The 21,744-nt window shown below is 46.1% G+C and overlaps 1 protein-coding gene across 1 annotated transcript; it reads left to right on the top strand.

Annotated features, from left to right (window-relative positions):
• Nucleotides 1–50: 50 nt before the first annotated feature.
• On the top strand, nucleotides 51–20,827 carry CCT3 (chaperonin containing TCP1 subunit 3). Its single transcript, XM_055140372.1, has 14 exons — nucleotides 51–208; nucleotides 2,201–2,262; nucleotides 3,499–3,549; nucleotides 3,639–3,701; nucleotides 5,130–5,226; nucleotides 6,864–6,981; nucleotides 10,350–10,536; nucleotides 12,994–13,143; nucleotides 14,504–14,636; nucleotides 15,249–15,330; nucleotides 16,864–17,044; nucleotides 19,321–19,566; nucleotides 20,040–20,171; nucleotides 20,498–20,827. The coding sequence occupies exons 1-14, from the start codon at nucleotides 178–180 to the stop codon at nucleotides 20,600–20,602; spliced, it is 1,638 nt and encodes a 545-aa protein (XP_054996347.1). The 5' UTR covers nucleotides 51–177; the 3' UTR covers nucleotides 20,603–20,827.
• Nucleotides 20,828–21,744: the final 917 nt, after the last annotated feature.

Raw genomic sequence — 21,744 nt, forward strand, 5'->3', positions numbered from 1 at the left:
TCATTTTCCTGCCATTCCTCGAGGTGGGCGCGGTGATTGGCGGCGGCCCCGGAGGGTAGCGGGTTAGGTGTAAGCTCCGAGGAGGCAGCGTTTTTCTGGCTTCTCTGTGGTTCTCTCTCTCCAGAAGGTTCTGCCGGTTCCTTCGGCTCTGGGTACCCGGCTCTGCATCGCGCCGCCATGATGGGCCATCGTCCCGTGCTCGTGCTCAGTGAGTTGTGGGGAAAGGCGGGGAGGGGATCCCCTCTTCCACTTCCTCGCCACACTTCCCAGCGTAGCCCCAGTCCCGCCCTGGCCCGGCCACCGGCGCCTTCCAAGTCATTGTCCACGTTTCGGACGCCTCTTCCCTCACTTTTCGCCTTCTCCCTGAGCCGCTGCCGGCCCGCTGCCTTCCCCGACGCCGCAGACGGGCCATGGTTTCGCCGAGCCCCGGTTCCTCCCGGCCCCCGTCCCTCAGGAAACCCCGTCCCGCCGGGGGGCTCCCGTCCTCGTCCCCCGCCCCGCTCCGTCCCGAGGCCTCTGGGCGCTTCATGGGCCGAGCAAGGGCGTTGGTGCCGCGCCCGGATGCTCGCCGTGGCCGGGGCGCAGCGAGTGGCGGCGGCCGGGTGGCGTGATGAGAGCGTGGCCGCGTGCGGCTCGGCATGATCGGGTTTCTCGGTTGACTCGGGATCGAGTGAGCCAAGCGGGAAAATTGCACCCAGGAGGGTACGCCGGGCGGCGAACCGTGTCCCGGGACACCGGACCTCGGGGTAGCAGCCCCCTGGGGTTCCCGTGCTCAGAGTTCCACCACTTCCCGTCCCAGCTCCTTAGACGGGATTTTTTCCTCCCGGGGTTCCCTGCACCGTCGTCTCCAGTCGCCAGAGTCCCCTCTGGTGGTGAGGGCCACCTCCTCTCTTTACTAATTGCTCCTCACAGAAGGCTGTTCCCAGAGTGTCTCCATTATTCACTCCGCCGGGGAAATAACTATCGGAAAGGGGGGGGGGCGGGGAATCACGTAAACCGATAAAAAAACGATTATTAGGGATTCAGCAAAGAGGTCAGCAGGATTTAAATAAATAATTAGTCCCCTAAAATAAGAGCTCGTAAAGATCCTCCGCACCACTTTCTAGAGTGGTGTCTGGGTTCGAAGGGGTTAGATGGATGGGAAACTCACAGGTTTAAAGGTGGGGGGCTGCAGCATTAGAGAGAGAGGGAAAGTAGCTTGATGTGATTGGGAACACCGCCCGTCTCCATCCCTGGGGCAGTGGTGCATTCTGAAGCCCCTGGCATTGATGGCTGTGGCCAGTTCAGTTCCCTGTAAGTACTAGTCCGTTATTACTGATGCTAAGTGGGTAATCCCTGCATTCTCCTATATTTGAGCTGGGGGTGCCTGTGTCGTGCATATAAAAGTGTATGGAGCACTTTTGAGAATGTCCTTATGGGGGGTGGGGCCTCTCACTGATTGTACTTTAACTTTTGGTGTGAATCTGCTTCCCGAGAAGGAAAATAAGAACCCCAAATTACCTTTTTATATAAGGCACTAGTTGATGTTCCTTTTAGGGGCAGGTGGATGGTGGTTATAGCCCGTTGAGGATCTTTTTGTTCTTAAAGCTAAGGTTAGTTTACTGTTGAGTTGAGGCTGAGGTTATGAATTCTTGGTGTGGATTCATGAGTGGCTAGTGGGAAAGTTAGAATTATGGTTCCAAAAATAAAGCATTATGAATTTTTAGTGTTAATAGAAGCACAAAGTATAGAAGTAGCCATAAGTACTTGTTTCTGTTCAGTAGCTTTGGTTGGTCTCATTGATGAATTGGTTTCTACTCCCAGCTCTGGGTTCCATCTGTCCTTGGCACTACCCTTACTGGCCTCTATTTTTCTTATAACAGGCAACTGATAATAACTAGTTACTTATAGTAGAAGGATTGGCAGGTTTTTAATCTGTATTTAGACATCTGAAACTATGTTTTCAAAGATTAGAGAATTAATATCTTTGTATACAATGGGACAATCTTGAATAACCATTGCCTCTTTCTGCCTTTCTGTCTTGAGGCCCCATCTAGCAGTGCCTAGGGCTTCTTGGCTCTGTACTCAGAGATTGCTCTTGACAAGGCTTTGAGGACCCATATGAGGTGCTGGGGGTTGAACCTGAATCTGCTGCATGCAAGTCAAGCACCCTGTCTGCTGTACTCTCTCCAGCCCTTGCCTTCGGTTTTATCTGTTTTAGGCCAGAACACAAAGCGGGAATCTGGAAGGAAAGTTCAATCTGGAAACATTAATGCCGCCAAGGTAACTCATCTTTTTTTTTTTTTTTTTTTTTTTTTTTTTTTTGCTTTTTGGGTCACACCCGGCGATGCTCAGGGGTCACTCCTGGCTCATGCACTCAGGAATCACCCCTGGCGGTGCTCAGGGGACCATATGGGATGCTGGGATTTGAACCCGGGTCGGCCGCGTGCAAGGCAAACGCCCTACCCGCTGTGCTATCACTCCAGCCCCGGTAACTCATCTTTTTAAGTATTTATAGTAGTTTACCCTCAAGTACCAGTTCTCTTGTTCTCTCTTTGTTTAGATGTTGATGTTGAGATTAGATATTGACCTTTTTTTCCAGTACATATTCTGTTGTCTCCCAAACTAGACCAAATTACTTGAGGGGAAGGATTATATTCCCGTTTGTATCCCTAGTGCCTGCTGTAGGTACAGGAGAGGTATTCAGTAGTTCTCTGAAATAAATTAGCCGTAGATCTGCTGTTGCATGTATGTATGCAGAGCACTGTCAGTGGAAAGAAGTATTGTGGGCTTCAAGTTACTTGGACTTCTTGGAAGCAACATTTTCCCTCCTTGAGAAGTAGTTTCTACCTAAAGCATTCCTAAAGAGGAAGAATTTGCTTGCTTTCTCTAGAGCAGTGTTTCCTTTAAGCAGCTTTTCTATGGAATAAGGGGTATCCAGGATGGCAGTAATAACTTCTGGTGCAAATGGGGGCACTTTGTATTATCAGGGGGACACTGGAGATACAAAGAGTGATACAAGGGGATGGTAAACGAAATGAATTTGGGGTTTTCCGCTTTAAAAGTATTATGGGGGTTGGAGCGATAGCACAGCAGGTAGGGCGTTTTCCTTGCACGCAGCTGACCCAGGTTCGATTCCCAGCATCCCATATGGTTCACCGAGCACCGCCAGGAGTAATCCCTGTCATCGCTGGGTGTAAGTTAAAAAGCAAAAAATAAAGTATCATCATTGAAACCCTGGTTTTTGGGGCCGGAGCGATAGCACAGCGGGTAAGGCGTTTGCCTTGCACGCGGCCGACCCGGGTTCGATCCCCGGCATCCCATATGGTCCCCCAAGCACTGCCAGGAGTAATTTCTGAGTGCAAAGCCAGGAGTAACCCCTGAGCATTGCTGGGTGTGACCCAAAAAGAAAAAAAAAAAAAAAAGAAACCCTGGTTTTGTTTGTTATTCATGTGCCTTTCCCTAAAATGCTTATCCTGGCTTCTGATGAGGGTTTATATGTCTGTTTTTTTCCATTAGACTATTGCAGATATCATTCGAACATGTTTGGGGCCCAAGTCCATGATGAAGGTAAGCTAATATTTTACTGAAACTCTCAAACTATAGGTTTACTTTCCAGGTTATCTGAAATAATAATGTACCTTTTGCTTTTGTCTCAGATGCTTTTGGACCCAATGGGAGGCATTGTGATGACCAATGATGGCAATGCTATTCTCCGAGAGGTATGGCTTTTCATTTTGTTTCTCAGACTTCAAAAGTGCCCACAAAATGATATAAGATAGATGAGGCAGATGAGTAGTGTTGTTTTTTGGTTTTTTTGTTTTGTTTTGGGTCATATCCAGCGATGCACAGGGGTTACTCCTGGCTTTGCACTCAGGAATCACCCCTGGCGGTGCTCAGGGGACCGTATGGGTTGCTGGGAATTGAACCCAGGTTGGCCACGTGCAAGGCAAATGCCCTACCCACTGTGCTATTGCTCCAGCCCTGATAAGTAGTATTTTAAGGCTGCTAGAAATTCCCAAACTGGCCGGAATTGTGCTTGGGGTAAGTGCCTGTCTTGTGTGCAAGATGTGCCTGGGTGTGATCACTGAGACAGTAAGAACCAATCTGAGTGGCTTCACATAGAAAAATAATATTCCATATAGTCTCGAGGATGAAAGTCTCAAGTCAGGTGTTAAGGTCATGTTCCTTCTGAAGAACTTAGGGAGGGGGCTGGAGGGATAGTACTGTGGCTAGGGCGTATGCCTACCATGTGACTGACCCCAGATTCAATCTCTGGTATCCCTTTTGGTCCCCCGAGCACCAATACTAGTTCCTGAGTGCAGAGCCAGTAGTAACCCCTGAGCATTGCCAGGTGTGACCCAAAAAGCCAAAATAAAAAAGAATTTAGGGAGAGAATGGAGAGATAGTATAGCAGGTAGGGTATTTGCCTTTCATGTGGCCAACCTGGGTTCGTTCCCTAGTATTCCAGGAGTCATGCTCCCTTGAGCACTGCCAGTAGTAATTCCTCAGTACAGAGCCCTCGAGCACCACCAGTGTGGCCCAAAAACAAAAAGAATTTTGGGAGCAATCTTTTCTCCTAGCTGCTGGTGGCATTCTTTGGCATGTAAACTCAATTGTTAAGAATATTGTCTTTTATGATTATATAAGGGCACCAGTGGTTGGATTTGGGGCCTTTCTAACGGAGATCACCAAGATTACACCCGCAGAGATTTTATATCTAAATATAGTCTTCATCACTTCCCAGCATTTGGAATTTTGTGTCTAGTTTTGTTCTGGAGGGCACTGTTTAACCACAGCAATGATACTAATAGACTAAAAGATCGTGTTCTATCTTGAAGAAGGTTAAAAGTTTAGGGGCTAGGAATGTGACTTAGCATTAGAGCACTTGACTTACATGTTTGAGATCCAAGTTTGATTTGGAGCATTGCCAGTGTAGCCCCCAAATTAAAGCAAAACAAATTACAGTCAAGGGGCCAGGAAATAACTAAAAAGGCTGGGACTCACACATTGATAGCTGGAGCCTGGGACTGATCCCTGCACTACAAAGTCAAGTCCTCTGAGTACTTTGGGGTTAGAGCCTAAAAACTGAAGGAAAATAGAATAGTCCTAGAGGTAACATTGATTTAATGAAGATTTAAACTTTTCAGATTCAAGTCCAACATCCAGCAGCCAAGTCCATGATTGAAATTAGCCGGACACAGGATGAAGAAGTTGGAGATGGGACAACATCAGTAATTATTCTTGGTAAGGGGAAAACTGGAGATGGGTAAGGAAAACCACATTGACGTGTGAAGATTCTTGCCAAAAAGAACTTTTCTCTTTTTTAGTTTGTTTGTTCTAGGCACACCCTGAGTGCATAATCATTATGCACTCAGGGATCACTGAGTTCATCAGTGATCATATGGGGAACCCAGGTCATCTATGTGCAGGGGAAGCCCACTGTACTATCTCTGTGGCCCCTCTGTAATCTATATTTGTTTATTTTGTGTGTATTTGGGCTACACCCGGCTGTGCTCTGGGCTTATTCCTGGCTCTATGCTTAGGGGGTCACTCCTGGCATTTTGCTCAGGGGACCATAAGGGTGACTTGGGTCAGCCACATTCACAGCAAGCTCCCTATTCTTGCTGTTCTCTCGGCCATTCTTTTTTTTTTTTTTTCTTTTTGGGTCACACCCAGCGATGCTCAGGGGTTACTCCTGGCTTTGCATTCAGGAATTACTCCTGGCAGTGCTTGGGGGACCATATGGGATGCCGGTGATCGAACCCGGGTTGGCTGTGTGCAAGGCAAATGCCCTACCCGCTGTGCTATGCTCCGGCCCCTCGGCCATTCTTTTCGTGTATATTTTGAAAGCTACTATCACACGGCCAGATATGACAAATTTAAAACATTGCCTGTGGTGAACAGTGGTTTAATTCTGAGCATGACCAGGTGTGGTTTCAACTGAAATCTAGGAGCTGGAAGTGTTAGCATAGTGCGTAGGGTGCTGGCCTTGTACATGGCTGACCCATGCAAGATTTATCTTGCATTTATCCCCAGTACCACATACTTTCTCCTGAGCTCTACCAGGAGTGATCCCTGAGCACTGCTGGGTGTGACATAAAAACAAAATACTGAAACCTGAAAACTAAAAAACCGGTATCAAAAATTAGACCCTAAGAGCCTTCTTTGCTAATTTAGAATATCTGATATAGGGGCCTAGAATATGGCTCAAGTACAGGCGTTAGCCTGTACTTAGCAAGTGCGGGGCCCTGGTTTCAGTCCCTGGCATCCCATGCCCTTTTCTGGTGGGTACCAGCTCCCTGAGTATCAAACCATCAGACTCATACTTCTAGGCTTAATATTCCTGGTAGTGGCCTTTATTTAAAATAAACAGGGATAATAGAGATAGCTCATATACTTTGCATGCGGAAGACCTGATACCACATGGATGAACTGCATAATCACCCAAGTGTGGCCCTGGTATCCCCTCTCTACCCCCTCGCCCCCGAAAAAATAATCACTTGAAGGGTTTTTTGGTGTTATTGTTGTTGTTGTTGTTTTTGTTTTGCCTTTTGGGTCACACCGGCGATGCACAGGGGTTCCTCCTGGCTTTGCACTCAGGAATTACTCCTGGAGATGCTGGGGAACCATGTGGGATGCTGGGAATCGAACCCGGGTTGGCTGTGTGCAAGGCAAATGCCCTGCCCGCTGTACTATCGCTCCAGCCCCTCTTGAAATATTTTCTTTATTGACTTGTATAAAGTTTAAAATTTGGACAGCCAAGTAGCATGCCTTTGATGAATCTACTTTTAGGGATAAAGATAATGTAATTTTAAAAGCATAATGAGCTTTCCTTCATGTTCACATGCTCTTTTAAACAAGATGTTTGTGTCCTTTTTCAGCGGGGGAGATGCTCTCTGTGGCAGAGCATTTTCTGGAGCAGCAGATGCACCCAACAGTGGTGATCAGTGCCTACCGCAAAGCACTGGATGACATGATTGGCACTCTGAAGAAAATCAGGTATGGCAGGGTTCGGCGGGAGCCGAAGGGGCAGAAATGGGGTATTTAAAATATGGAGGACTGAATTGTTCACAGGGGTGGGGAAGATCAGGCATATCACAGAAATTGTGGAGTGATTTATACCACGGAGTTACTTTGCAAGGGGAAACAGCAAAGCAAAGGAAAGCATGTAAGGGAAATAAAAATTTGGAAAGGGACCTGGGAGAAAATAGCTGAGCACATTTTGCGTGTGGGAGCCCCAGCACCACATGGTCCCTTTGTGTATCATTGACTATGGCCCAAAAGCTTGAAAAAAAAAAAATAGGGCCAGAGAGATAATCTAGGGGTGAAGGCATTTCTCTGCAGGTGGCCAGACCTGATTTGAATTCCCAGCACCATCTGTGGTCTCTTGAGCACAGTGCAAGAATAACCAGAACAGGAATAGCTGCTGTGCAGTGCCAGGTGCTGCCCAGACTCTTCCCCTAAGAAAAAAGTAGTGTTCTGCACATGGGTGGGTGCTTGGGTACTTAAATTAATTAAGTTTTATGTTGTCTTGCCCAGTGGTTTCAAGTTGCCAGAAAGTTTTATATTTGTGTGGAGCAAATTTGTTAGAAAGTTTGTCTTTTTATAGAAAAAAGCAAAAAATCTTAGATGATTTGGAACCTCTTGCCTTACATAAATCTGTTAAGTCAATAACTGATGGCATATTTTGTACCTTAGCTCATGTTATAAATAGAATTTTAGCAATATATTAATGGAGAGGGCAGGGATTTTTTTGGGGGGTGGGTCCATACCAGCAGTGCTCAGGGCTTATTCCTTATTCTGTGCTCAAGGTTCAGTTCTGGAACGCCTCTAGGAACTATATGTGGTGCTTGCAATTAAGTCAGGGTTGGCTGGGCTGGAGTGCATTTGCCTTGCACACAGCTAACCTGAGTGTGATCTCCGGCATCCCATAAGGTCCTTTGAGCACCACCAGGAGCCATTCCTGAGTGCAGAGCCAGGAGTCACTCCTGAGTATTGCCAGATATGACCCAAAAAGCACCCCCTCGGAAAAAAAAAAAAAAAAAAAAAAACAGGGTTGAATGCATGCAAAGCAAGTGCCTTATTAAACCCTGTACTATCTTTTGGTCCAAATGGGAAATTTGAACAAGATGTTATCTGGATATCTTAAGGCTTCATTTTATGACTGTAAGTTTCTAAATTGGGGGTTGGCAGGTGAATGAAAGGGCGGATGAGGAGCCTTAAGGTAGATTTCTAGGGGCTTCCAGAAAAATGTATAGTGGGTAGAGTATTTGCCTTGCGTGCAGTTGATCTGGGTTTGATCCCTGGAGTGATCCTTGAGAGTAGAGTCAAGAGAAAGCCCTGAACACTGCTGGTTGTTGCCCAAAAGCAAATTTCTAGGGGATTGCTAGATGGTTCTTTTTTTCTTTCTTTTTGACTTGGAAAGGGGCAGTCAAATAATTTTGGAAGCTTCTGTTCTAAAGTCTCACTGTATGGAGAGATCAAACTAAAACTGTAAATAAAATTTGGTGATAAACTATTAAGATGCTAGATAGGGGGCTGGAGCGATAGCACAGCGAGTAGGGTGTTTGCCTTGCACACGGTTGATCCAGGTTCGATTCCCAGAATCCCATATGGTCCCCCAAGCACTGCTAGGAGTAACTCCTGCATGCATGAACCAGGAGTAACTCCTGAGCATCACTGGGTGTTACCCTAAAAGCAAAAAAAAAAAAAATTCTACATAGAGGTATGTGTGTGTGTGGGGGGGTGTTCCTCCAGCCCTCAAGAGAAATTCTTGAGAATTTACTAATTATGGGATAAGGTTTTAAGGATAATCCTTTGGCACCACAAAAGACAAAATGTAGGTAGGGCTGGAGAGATAGTACAGTGGGTAGGGCTTTTTTCTTGCATGTGACCAGCCTAGGTTTGACCCCAGCATTACTAGCGGTTCCCCCGGCCCTCCAGAAGTGATCCCTGAGTTCAAGGCCAGGAGTAAGCTCTGAGAATTACCAGGTGACCAGGTGTGCCCCCACCCCCCCTAAACAAAACATCTTTATGAAAATTAATAGATACTGGAGGCTGGAGTGATAGCACAGTGGGTAGGGCATTTGCCTTGCACGCGGCCGACCCGGGTTTGAATCCCAGCATCCCATGTGGTCCCCTGAGCACCGCCAGGAGTAATTCCTGAGTGTAGAACCAGGAGTAACCCCTGTGCATCGCTGGGTGTGACCCAAAAAAAAGCAAAAAAAAAAAAAAGAAAGAAAGAAAGAAAAGAAAATTATAGATACTGGGATGTGTTAGACTGAAGCAGGGAGGTAAAGGACAAATTATTTTCCTATAAGCTCATGTAGAAAGTTTCTGGATATGGAAGCAGATTGTCTAGAAATCTGAGTTTACTTCCAAGGATGGGTTAGTTGTAAGCTGCTGAAAGGCAGAGGAATGGACAATACTTGATGTCTTCTATTATGTTTTGGGGCCACACCTGGAGGTGCTTAGGAGCAATTGCTGACTGCCTGAGAGACTGTATGGTGCTAGGGATCAGATCCAGGGCTCTTGCATATAGACCGTTCACTCTAATCCCTTGAGCCATCTTCCAGTCCCGTTGGATGTCTTTTGTTTTTGGTGGAGGGGGCACACCTGGGGTTGGTCAGGCTTATTCCTGGCACTGTCTTCAGGAATTATTCCTGGTGGTGCCCAGGGGACTATATGGGATGCCAAGCATCGAACCCAGGTCAGTTGTGTGCAAGACAAGCACCCTCCCCTTTGTACTGTTGTTCCAGCCCCCTTAGATGTCTTATTTTGTTTGTGGCTGTGCCTGGCAGTACTCAGGACTTATTCTTGGCTCTGCAGTCAGGAATCATTCCTGGAGGGGCTTGGGGTACCATACTGGGTGCCATAGATTGAACCCAGGTTAGAAATGTGCGATGCCTTACCTGTTGTATTATCTTGCTGGGATTTGAACCTGGGCCGGCAGCGTGCAAGGCAAACGCCCTACCCGTTGTGCTATTGCTCCAGCCCCCCATATCTTTTTTTTTTTTTTTTAAAGAATGTATCATTCTATTTTTTATTTTATTTTATTTTATTTGCTTTTTGGGTCACACCCAGCGATGCTCAGGGGTTACTCCTGGCTTTGCACTCAGGAATTACTCCTGGCGGTGCTGGGGGGACCATATGGGATGCCGGGGATCGAACCCGGGTCGGCCGCGTGCAAGGCAAACGCCCTACCCGCTGTGCTATCGCTCCGGCCCCGCCCCCATATCATTTTTTGATCACTAGTTTTATCTCTTAACCCACTGTAAAGTCACTGAGTTATAGATGAGGGATTTTTTTCCCCCTCCTAATATCCAAAATTCCTGCTAAACATACTGTCTGTTTTTTCTTTACTCCAGTTCCCCTGTTGACGTCAATAACCGAGACATGATGCTGAACATCATCAACAGTTCCATCACGACCAAAGCAATCAGTCGCTGGTCCTCTTTGGCTTCCAGCATTGCTCTGGATGCTGTCAAAACTGTACAATTTGAGGAGAATGGTCGGAAAGAGATTGACATCAAGAAATATGCGAAGGTGGAAAAGGTAAATGTCTAATTAGTACTTCAGAAACATTTTGTAGTATGAATTACCCAGTTTGTGAATAAATATTTTACTCATTCTTTTTGGGGGGGCCACACCTGGGTTGTGCCCAAGGATCATTCCTTGTAGGGCTCAGGGACCCTTTGTGGTGCTGGGGATAAAACCTGGGTTGACTGCTTGCTAGGCAAGCTCCTTACCTGCTGTACTATTGTTCTGGCCCAGGTTTATATATTATTTATGTTTTAATTTTTAGTGTAGTTTAGGTAAAATGGTTACAGTAGTGTTCAGTTTAATGATTTTGATATAAAGTCATCACACTTTCGCCACCACCCAAGTGCGCACAACACCCCCCCCCATACACGTACACACACAAACACACACACACTTTTCTTCCTCCACAGATTGGAAATCTTAATTTTGTCATCGAAGCCAAGGGTTTGTCATCATCTGATACAGTTTATTCCCTGGCTTTGTTTGTTTGTTTGTTTTACTATAAACTACAGATGAATGAGATACTTTGCTATTTGTTTTTCATTTAAACTTGCTTAACATGATTCCCTTCCTGTTGCATCCCAGTTGCAGAGAAGCTTTCATTTTATCTTTGTAACTACATAGCATTCAATTGTATATCTGTACCACACATTTTTGTTTTGTTTGTTTTGAGGCCACCTCCATCTGTGCTCAGGGCTTATTCCTTGCTCTGTGCTCAGGGATCATGGCTGGGGGGACCATATGGGGTGCTAGGATTGAACCCGGATTAAGTGTTTTAGCCACTGTATTAAGTGACCCCTGTGCCACAATTGCTTAATCCATTCATCTGTCATTATCACTGTATCACTGTCATCCCATTACTCATTGATTTTCTCGAGTGGGCACCAGTAACGTTTCCATTGTGAGACTTGTTGTTACTGTTTTGGGCATATCCAATACGCCAGGGGTAGTTTGCCAGGCTCTGCCGTGCGGACGAGATAATCTTGGTAGCTTGCCGGGTTCTCTGGGGGAGCGGAGGAATCGAACCTGGATCTGTCATTATACTTATGCTAATTATTGTATTTGACACTGCAATGAACATGGGCGTGCACATATTTTTTTGAATTACTGTTTTTGTGTGACGGGAATACTTGCCAAGAAATGGAAGGTTTTCATACAGTGGATGCTCTTGGGAAAGGGATTAGTGTCTTCATGTTGATGCATTTGTGTCACGTTTGCTTCAGATATACGTGAGCTTCAGAGAGTATTACTAATAAGTCCCAAATGACGTTCTCAAACTCTTCTATTTCTTTTTTTTTTTTTTTTTTTTTTTTTTTTTTTTTTTTGGCTTTTTGGGTCACACCCAGCAATGCTCAGGGGTTACTCCTGGCTCTGCACTGAGGAATTACTCCTGGCGGTGCTTGGGGAACAGATCAGGTGCCAGGGATTGAACCTGGGCAAGTTAAATGCCCTGCCTGCTGTACTATCACTCCAGCCCCACTCTGATATTTTTTTTCTTTTTGGGTCACACCTGGCAATGCACAGGGATTACTCCTGGCTGTGCACTCAGGAACCACCCCTGGTGGTGCTCAGGAGACTGACTATATGGGATGGTGGGATTCAAACCCGGGTCGGCCGCGTGCAAGGCAAATGCCCTACCTGCTGTGCTATCACTCCAGCCCCACTGTTCGATTTCTTAAATATTGAAAATTAGCAACGGGGGCCAGAGAGATAGTATAAGGGTTAAGGAACTTAACCTTGCATGTGGCCAATCCCAATTTGGGTCCCTGGCACTGAGCCAGAACTAGGCCCTCAGCACCAGAGGGTGTGACTTCCCCCAAAAAAAAAATTTTAAGAGTATGGGTAGGAAGAACGCAAAGCTATCTTTTAGGGTGGTTGCTCCTGGCAATGCTTCAGAGACCTTGCAGTTACCAGGGATCGATCCCAGGCTTCCTGCATGCATAGCATTGCTCAATCTTTTGAGCTATTTTTCTGGCCCTAAGATTTTTTTACCCCACATCCTCACATGCAGGGCAAGAGCTCTACTCGTGAACAGTACCTGGCCCTCAAAGCTCTATGCTTTAAACACATGCTTTGCATTTGACAGTCTCAGTCCTCCTAACTTCACAAAGTCTCCTAGAGTGTCACCTCTTCCCCAAAGTAATAGCACAAATAGCTATGGCCAGTAGATGGAGCCCCAACCCTAAAAATTCTGTTGTGTGTGTGTTCCCCCCTTCCCCCCCTTCCTTGGTCCAGGAAATAGCAATCTGATCCCCTCTAAATTTTTGTGGTCATTGACTTTCTGTGACTTTCAGCTGACCTTCATATTTGTTGTTAGGGTCATAGATGCGTGAGAACTGTTTGATATTGGAAGTTTATGGGTAAAACATACTTTGGAAGTCTGAAATTAGAAGTCATTTGGGAAGGGTGAATGACTAGGGAAGGAGCTAATAATAGTCTTACTTGATTGAACAAAAATCTCTTGCTCAGATACCTGGAGGCATCATTGAGGACTCCTGTGTCTTGCGTGGAGTCATGATTAATAAGGACGTGACCCATCCACGAATGCGGCGCTATATCAAGAACCCTCGCATCGTGCTGCTGGATTCTTCTCTGGAATACAAGAAAGGAGAAAGTCAGGTGAGGTTTCTGCCTGTTCCCTAAGAGTTCATGAGATCTTTTGACTGCATTGATTGGCCAGAGAGTACAGAGGTAGGTGCTTCCTTGCATGCACCCAACTCTGATTCCCAGCACCGCATATAGTTCCTCAGCCTTGCCCCTGAGCACTGCCAGTAGCCCAAATACCAAAATTATATTAACGTGAAGAGGGGAAATAAAAGGTACAGTTATTACATTGTCTCCGTAACTGACTTTCATGTAGAATCTTTACTGTTTAAAATAATCTTTTAAAACAGTTGATTTGGGGGGCCAGAGATACATTACACAGGTAGGATAAGATATTTGCTTTGCTTGCCTGGTGTACCCAGATTAGATCCCCAGCATCACATATGATTTCCCAAACACGGCCAGGAGGGATCCCTGAACACTGCTAGGTGTGTTCACCCAAACAAAACAAAAGTTGATTTTGAGTTCCATTTTACAGATGCTGGATCAAAAGCAGCATTTTTCAGTCTTTTTTTTTTTTTTTTTTTAATCATGGCTGCCTTCCAGCCTTGTTTCTTCCTGTGGCCTACTTTGGAGTATACAGGTGGATCACAGTATCTCTTTCTCTCTCTCTTTTTTTTTTTTTTTTTTTTCTTTTTTTGGGTCACACCTGGCAATGCACAGGGGTTACTCCTGGCTCTGCACTCAGGAATTACTCCTGGCAGTGCTCAGGAGACTATATGGGATGCTGGGAATTGAACCTGGGTCAGCCGCGTGCAAGGCAAACGCCCTACCCGCTGTGCTATTGCTCCAGCCCCTCTTTTATCTTTTTTTTTTTTTTTTGCTTTTTTGGTCACACCCAACGATGCTCAGGGGTTACTCCTGGCTCTGCACTCAGGAATAATTCCTGGCGGTGCTCAGGGGACTATATGGGATGCTGGGAATCGAACCCAGGTTGGCTGCATGCAAGGCAAACGCCCTACTCGCTGTGCTATCGCTCCAGCCCCTCTTTTGTCTTTTTTCTTTTTGGGTCACACCCGGCGATGCACAGGGGTTACTCCTGGCTCATGCACTCAGGAATTACTCCTGGCGATCATATGGGATGCTGGGAATTGAACCCAGGTCAGCTGTGTAGAAGGCAAACGCCCTATCTGCTGTGCTATTGATACTCCAGCCCCAGCAATCTCTTTTCTTGATGACTGAATGGAATTCAACAATGGACTTATTGGAGTTAAACTGGGTTAGAAAGGTGGTCCCTGGCTTTGATATTATCCTGACACATCTTTTCTAGGATATTGAGATGAGAGCTAGGCAGAGGGAGCATAGTTGTTAGGATGACCCTAAAGAACTTAACCCTGTCCAAATTCTTTAAATCAGAATAACTTTTTTCACACAGACTGACATTGAGATAACCCGAGAAGAAGACTTTACCCGAATTCTCCAAATGGAAGAAGAGTACATCCAGCAGCTGTGCGAGGACATTATCCAACTGAAGCCTGATGTTGTCATCACAGAAAAGGGCATCTCTGGTAGGACTGGGTGAAAGGGGGTGACTGCCCCTCCCAATGGCCACCACCATGTTAGTGTAGCATAAAAATCATAAGCACAAAAGTCAGGGTTTGTTAAAAATAAAAACGGGGTTGGGGGAATGGGAAAAAGTAAAATAATACCAGGGAGTAAAGTGCTTGTTTTGCATGCACTGACCCAGTTTTTATTTTATTCTATTGTTTGGGCCATCCTCATATATACTCAGGGCACCTCCATTGTCTCCCCAGTCCTGATACTGGTTTAAAATTTCTTTCTTTTTTTTTTCTTTTTGGGTCACACCTGGTGGTGCACAGGGGTTACTCCTGGCTCTGCACTCAGGAGTCAATCCTGGCAGTGCTCAGGGGACCATATGGGATGCTGGGAATCGAGCCCGGTTCGACCGCGTGCAAGGCAAATGCCCTACCTGCTGTGCTATTGCTCCAGCCTCCCTGATACTGGTTTGATCCCAGGCACTGCATATGGTCCCTAAGCATCACCTAGGGAACCTCAGCGCTTCTTGTCCTCCTCAATAAGAATAAAAAATAATAATAAGACCAGTTCCAAACTCTGGAAATACGGCTTCCATCTTGACACTTCTACCTTTGGGCTTGCAGATTTAGCTCAGCACTACCTCATGCGGGCCAACATCACAGCTATCAGAAGAGTCCGAAAGACAGACAATAATCGCATTGCCAGGTGAGTCGACTATGTCAGGGTAGAAAGTTCTTTCCCCTGTGCTTCCATCTGACAGTCTCATTGTCCATTCATCTCTACCTGAAAAGGAGAGGAATAAGATGCGGTCATCGAATAAGTCACGGGTTAGAGTTCACCGTAGTCAGAGCTTCTCTAGGCCTATGGTTTCCTGTTGTTGGTCTGCACTGTCAGTCCTTAGGTGTAAAATGGTTCAGGACTACTGCTAAGATCTGATAATGGCTTGTGTGGTCCTGGCCTTTCTTCTAAGCAGTAGGAGAAAGTTGATGCTGCTTTGGCCACTAGGAGTCCTTTACAGAGTTATCTTTTGTAACTTTCAGAATTAGGACCATCAGTGAGTTTCTTTCAGTTGATCTTTAGTTGCTATTAATACACCATTAGATTTTTGTTTTGTTTTGTTTTGTTTTTGGGTCACACCCGGTGATGCACAGGGGTTACTCCTGGCTCTTCACTCAGGAATTACCCCTGGCGGTGCTCAGGGGACCATATGGGATGCTGGGATTAGAACCCGGGTCGGCCAAGTGCAAGGCAAACGCCCTACCCGCTGTGCTATCGCTCCAGCCCCAGATTTTTTTTTTTTTTAATACTAAAGTTTTAAAATCTGTATTTCCCACACACACACTTATTTTTCTGCCCTTTTGGTGATTTTGTTTTGCTGATTGGAGAATTGCACATCTGGTTTTCCCTTCTCACATTTAACCACGTTTTAATGTTTGCACTAATTTTGCTGTGTTTCCTTACATTTTGGTCAACCCTAAATATTGGAGGTAGCTGTGGTCACACATGTGCTCACCAGATGGCACACTTCAGTCATGGGGCTTTCATGCTCAGCCTGACTGCAGTGGAGCTGGTCCACTGCCACTGGGACTGTGATGAATTGGAGCACCTTTAGATTGTATTCAGTGCTTCTGCACTGGTGTTCTTGCTCATGTGTCATTTATTTTCAAAACTCATGTTTACTTTTTTTTTTTACTTTAGACCACACCCTAGTGGTATTCAGGGCTCACTCCTGGCTCTGTGCACAGGGATCTTCTCTGGTGGTAATCAGAGGATCATATGCCAACTGGGAGTCTTTCTGGGTTTATCCTCATGCCTTAACTCCTGAACTATCTCTTCAGTCAATCAATAGTTATTTAAGATTGTTGGTAAGAGTGTGCAACAGACTGTTCTTGTAATGTTTGCTTTTCCTGTGGAAACCTACATCAAATTACACAAAAAACCTATACAAAATTTAGTGACAAAATATACTTTTGAGTCAAATTAGTTGGCGACACGTGTATTGCCAAGAATCAAACTCAGAACCTCAAATATGTAAGGCATGTGCTTTTACAAAATTCTTTAAGGAAGCTTGACCTTTATATGTTTGAAAATGTCTTTCAGCAGATTTCCCAGACCTCTTGATTGATGCTAGAAACAGGCATATTTATAGCAGTTTGTTTTGTCCTTATCCCCATCACAGACTCTGGGGAGTTAGCTAAAAATATCTGAAATATCTGGTCTTTCCCAACCAATCTCCAGAGCCTGTGGGGCCCGGATAGTCAGCCGACCAGAGGAACTAAGAGAAGAGGATGTTGGTACAGGCGCAGGCCTGTTGGAAATCAAGAAGATTGGAGATGAGTACTTTACATTCATCACTGAGTGCAAAGACCCGAAGGCCTGCACCATTCTCCTCCGGGGAGCCAGCAAAGAGATTCTCTCGGTGAGTCAGCTCCGGAGATGGGGCTGAGTGATCTCGATGATTCCTGTTCCTTAATGTTTCCCACAGGGTCTACAAATAGCTGTTGCCCATTTATAGCGCTTATTTATTTGAATCTATAGCTGCAAATACCTCTTATACTCTTTTTTTCCTTTTTTGGGTCACACCCAGCGATGCACAGGGGTCACTCCTGGCTCTGCACTCAGGAACCACCCCTGGTGGGGCTCAGGGGATCATATGGAATGCTGGGAATTGAACCCGGGTCGGCTGCGTGCAAGGCAGATGCCCTACCCGTTGTGCTATCGCTCCAGCCCCTCTTATACTCTTTTTTTACTGATTCTAATTGTGCAGGGTTTTTTTTTTATATATATAAGTGAATCTACCATTTGAGGTATTTTTAGTGTACATTTCTATAGTTTAAACATACTCCTATTAATTAATTTGTTTTTGAGCCACATCCAGGGATGCTCAGGGCTTATTCCTGGCTCTTTGTCTGCTTAGGTATCACTCCTGGTGGGGCTTACGGGACTTTCTGATGTGACCATGTTGACTGCATGCAAAGGCAAACACCCTGTCTTGCTGTGGTATCTCTCCAGCCCCTGTTTAAGATTTTTTTGTTTGTTTGTTGGTTATTTGAGCCATACCTGGTGATGCTTAGGGGTTGGCTGTGTGAAAGGCAAATGCCCTGTCTGTTGCTCTGGCCCCATGATTTTTCTTTTTCTTTTTTTTATTAATTAATTAATTAATTTTAAGCTTTTTGGGTCACACCCGGCAATGCTCAGGGGTTACTCCTGGCTCTGCACACAGGAATCACTCCTGGCGGTGCTCGGGGGACCATATGGGATGCTGGGAATCGAACCCAGATCAGCCGCGTGAAGGGCAAATGCCCTACCCACTGTGCTATCGCTCCAGCCCCCGTATTCTTTTCTTCAGTGACGTTAAGTAACTTACACAAGAGCAGGTCACTAGTAAGTTAAGGGAGCTCTCATGAAGAGTACAGCCAGGGGCTGGAGCAATAGTACAGTGGATCTGGTGTTTTGCCTTGCACTTGGTTGACCCAGGTTCAATTCCTGGTGTCTCCATATGGCCTCTCAGACCTGCCAGGAATAATTCCTATGTGCAAAGCCTGGAGTAATCCAAGTGTTATTGCGTGTGGGCTTCCTCTTTCCCCATCCCTCCCCTCTCCCAAAAGGCAAGTAGCATAGGCAGCACAGAATGAAGCTGATACACTTGTCTAGCATAGTAGACAAAACTTGCTTGGTTAGAGTGACACTTCTGGCCCTAGAAAATCATGCACAGGGTAGGGAGCTTGCTGTGCACGTGGCCGACTTGGGTTTGATCCCTCAGCATTCCATATGGTCCCCCAGCACTGCCAGGGAGTAGTTCCTGAATGTTGCCAGGTGTGATCCCAAAACAAACAAAAAATGATACTTTCATTGCCCCACAATCTTAGATTTTAAAAATTAAACGATGTGGGCGCATATGCTGCCTGAGCCCATGTGCTGCTTGTGCCCACATGGCCAAGCACATGTGGTGCCCGAGCACATGTGTCGCCTGCATCTCCCCCCTTGACATGTGTACCTTCATGCTTTCGTATCCAGTGCTAGGATGTGTGTAGAGCTTCCTCCACCCTTGGAGAAGCCCGCGTTCTCTCTTGAGCGCGTTATTCTTACTATTCTCTCTCCCACTTATCCCTTCCTCCCTCCCTCAGAAACCTCTGAATAAAATCTATTTACTTCAGGGAGCTGGAGAGATAGCACAGCGGGTAGGGCGTTTGCCTTGCACGCGGCCGACCCGGGTTCAAATCCCAGCATCCCATATGGTCCCCTGAGCACGGCCAGGGGTAATTCCTGAGTGCAGAGCCAGGAGTAACCCCTGTGCATCGCCAGGTGTGACCCAAAAAGCAAAAAAAAAAAAAAAATCTATTTACTTCAGGGGCTGGAGTGATAGCACAGCGGGTAGGGCGTTTGCCTTGCACGCGGCCGACCCGGGTTCGAATCCCAGCATCCCATATGGTCCCCTGAGCACTACCAGGGGTAATTCCTGAGTGCATGAGCCAGGAATGACCCCTGTGCATTGCCGGGTGTGACGCAAAAAAAAAAAAAAAATCTATTTACTTCAAAAGAAAAATTAAACGATGTGTCTTTTTTCCAAGGCAAATAATAGCAATGTTGCCCTGCCCAACATGGGTTGGTTTCTCTCCTTCCTTGGTTTTTTGATGCCCTGACCTGGCCTGAGTCAGCAGTGTTTAACATCCTACTCTCTGCTTCTGTTCCCAGGAGGTAGAGCGCAACCTCCAGGATGCCATGCAGGTGTGCCGTAATGTTCTCCTGGACCCGCAGCTGGTGCCAGGGGGTGGGGCCTCCGAGATGGCTGTGGCCCATGCCTTGACTGAGAAATCCAAGGCCATGACTGGTGTGGAGCAGTGGCCATACCGAGCTGTTGCCCAGGCTCTTGAGGTCATCCCTCGGACCCTTATTCAGAACTGTGGTGCTAGCACCATCCGTCTCCTTACTTCCCTTCGGGTGAGTCCTCCCTAGTTTCCCTACTATTGTGATGAGATCCGGAAAGCAGTGTGGACCTAACAGCATGAGTCACATCTCTGTCCTGGTCTCCTCAGTTCTTTACCTTGAAATCTCTTCTCTCGGTTTTCTCACAATTTGGTTTCGGTTCTGGTCCACATTTGCTTCCAAGTATTAGTAAAGGGTCAGTCTTGGCAGTGCTGATGATGAAAGGGAGTTTTCTGCATGCAAAGCATATGCTCAGCTTATTGAGTGAACTCTCTGCCATTCTCTTAAGTTTGTTCTTTGTTTCCTATTTCTGCTATTTCCTCTTATCTCTCTCAGTAAGTCTGGCTTCAGCCCAGGCTTCTCAAGTGCATTGCTGAACATCCCTGGCCCCTATTTGGATTTAGTTCTGTATTCAGTGTGCTTTGCCAACATATTTTCTCCAAAAATTTTATTCTTATAATTAATATTTCTGCTTCCTCCAACTGTAGGCCAAACACACCCAGGAAAACTGCGAGACTTGGGGTGTAAACGGTGAGGCAGGTACTTTGGTGGACATGAAAGAATTGGGCATCTGGGAGCCGTTGGCTGTGAAGCTACAAACATATAAGACAGCAGTGGAGGTGAGTGCGTAAGGGATGTGCTTTGCACGGTATTTCCAGAGACAAGTCAGTGTGCTGGGTCCGGTCTTGAAGGGGAGGGTCTAAAAGGCATTTGTTCCCAAGGAACTCTTTCTTCCCTCCCCCACTCCTTACTTTAGCTCAGAAAGGGTGAGTTGACATTGCATAAGTTGCCCTCCCTTGGGTAGGGACCATCTGCATTTTACCAAGGCTGAAACAGTAGATTTCAGATAAAATGGTAATTCTATGGGAGGGCCTAAGTGCTATGTCTGAAAACAAGACTTCTCTCTTGACGTGGGGCTGTGGGTTTTGTGTTTTGTTTTTTCTAGACTGCAGTTCTGCTGCTGCGGATCGATGACATCGTCTCCGGCCACAAAAAGAAGGGTGATGAGCATAGCCGGCAAGGGGGGGCCCCTGATGCAGGCCAGGAATGAGTGGCCGGCAAGGTGACCTCAACACACACCGCCAGCAGCGTCTCCCCTTCCCAAGCCAGACACCATGGACACTGTGGGTGTCTTTGTTTGGAAGGGATCAGGTTGAAGGACAGCCTAGTTCCTTTCTGTCCCAGCTCAGTTTGCAAAAGGCACTGACATGTAATTCTTCTCTATTGTAAGCTTTCCATTTAGTTTGCTTCCGATGATTAAATCTAAGTCATTGGAGACAGTTGTTGTGTTTTTCAACCTTGGGTTATACTCCCTCTGGCCAAGAGGGAGGAGTAGAGAAATTTACTGAGAAGACAGGAGGTAGGAAATTGGGTCACTGAGGTGTTGCCACCTTTTGGAAGTAAGGTATACTGCAGACTCCTTGGCAGGTGCTAATAAGAATGTCCTTATAGTAGTTCAGAAAACAAAGCTGAACCACTTTGGGGGCCAGAGGTAGTGTGTAAAGGCCCTTTGCCTTGTATGACCTAGGTTTGATCCTTGGCACTGCCAGCCATGATCCCTGTGCACTAGTGGGTGTGGACCCCTTCAAAAAAGTACCACTTTGTATTCGTCACCTATAGAACTGGAGGAACCTGTCCAAACTATGGGTGTTCCCCATCTCTAGTATGTATAGCAACACCCAGTATGAGCTAGGGCTTGGGCGTTTGTCCTAAGTCACATCTTTTTTTTGTTGTATCTTGTAGTATCCCGGATACTTTCTTCATCTGAAATTTGTTTCTCCTCCCTTCTCTCCCTGTCTTGTTGATAATTCGCTTCTGTTTTGGCTCTCTAACTGGATTCTGGTCCCATGTTCCTGTCGTAGTTGGTCCTCTGCCCTCCCTGGTAGCCAGAACAGAGGATTTTGATTTCATCCTGAGCTTTGTTTTTATTTATCACAGAGGGGGAATCTGAGGAATGAATGGCCCTGGGATACTGGAGGCCAGGTGGGGCTTGACCTCGGGGTTTTTTTTTTTTCTTTCTTTCCTTTTCTTGTCCTTCCTCTTCGCCACTGGGGCCCCATTACCCATAATGATACATGCAGTCTTTATCTCCTCTCTCACCATAAGACTTAGTCATCTGAACTTGAATGTTAGATGAACTAACAATAGTGCATAGTGCTGTGTAATAAACGTGTTCTAGTCGCTTTGCATACA

This window comes from Sorex araneus, chromosome 5 (assembly GCF_027595985.1).
Source record: "Sorex araneus isolate mSorAra2 chromosome 5, mSorAra2.pri, whole genome shotgun sequence".
Classification (NCBI taxonomy): Eukaryota; Metazoa; Chordata; class Mammalia; order Eulipotyphla; family Soricidae; genus Sorex; species Sorex araneus.

Coding starts and splice junctions, on each gene's coding strand:
- CCT3 (XM_055140372.1), top strand. CDS start 178: ATGATGGGCCATCGTCCCGTGCTCGTGCTCA. Junction 3,550..3,638: donor GGCCCAAGTCCATGATGAAG/GTAAGCTAATAT, acceptor CTTTTGTCTCAG/ATGCTTTTGGACCCAATGGG. Junction 17,045..19,320: donor CCAGCAAAGAGATTCTCTCG/GTGAGTCAGCTC, acceptor TTCTGTTCCCAG/GAGGTAGAGCGCAACCTCCA.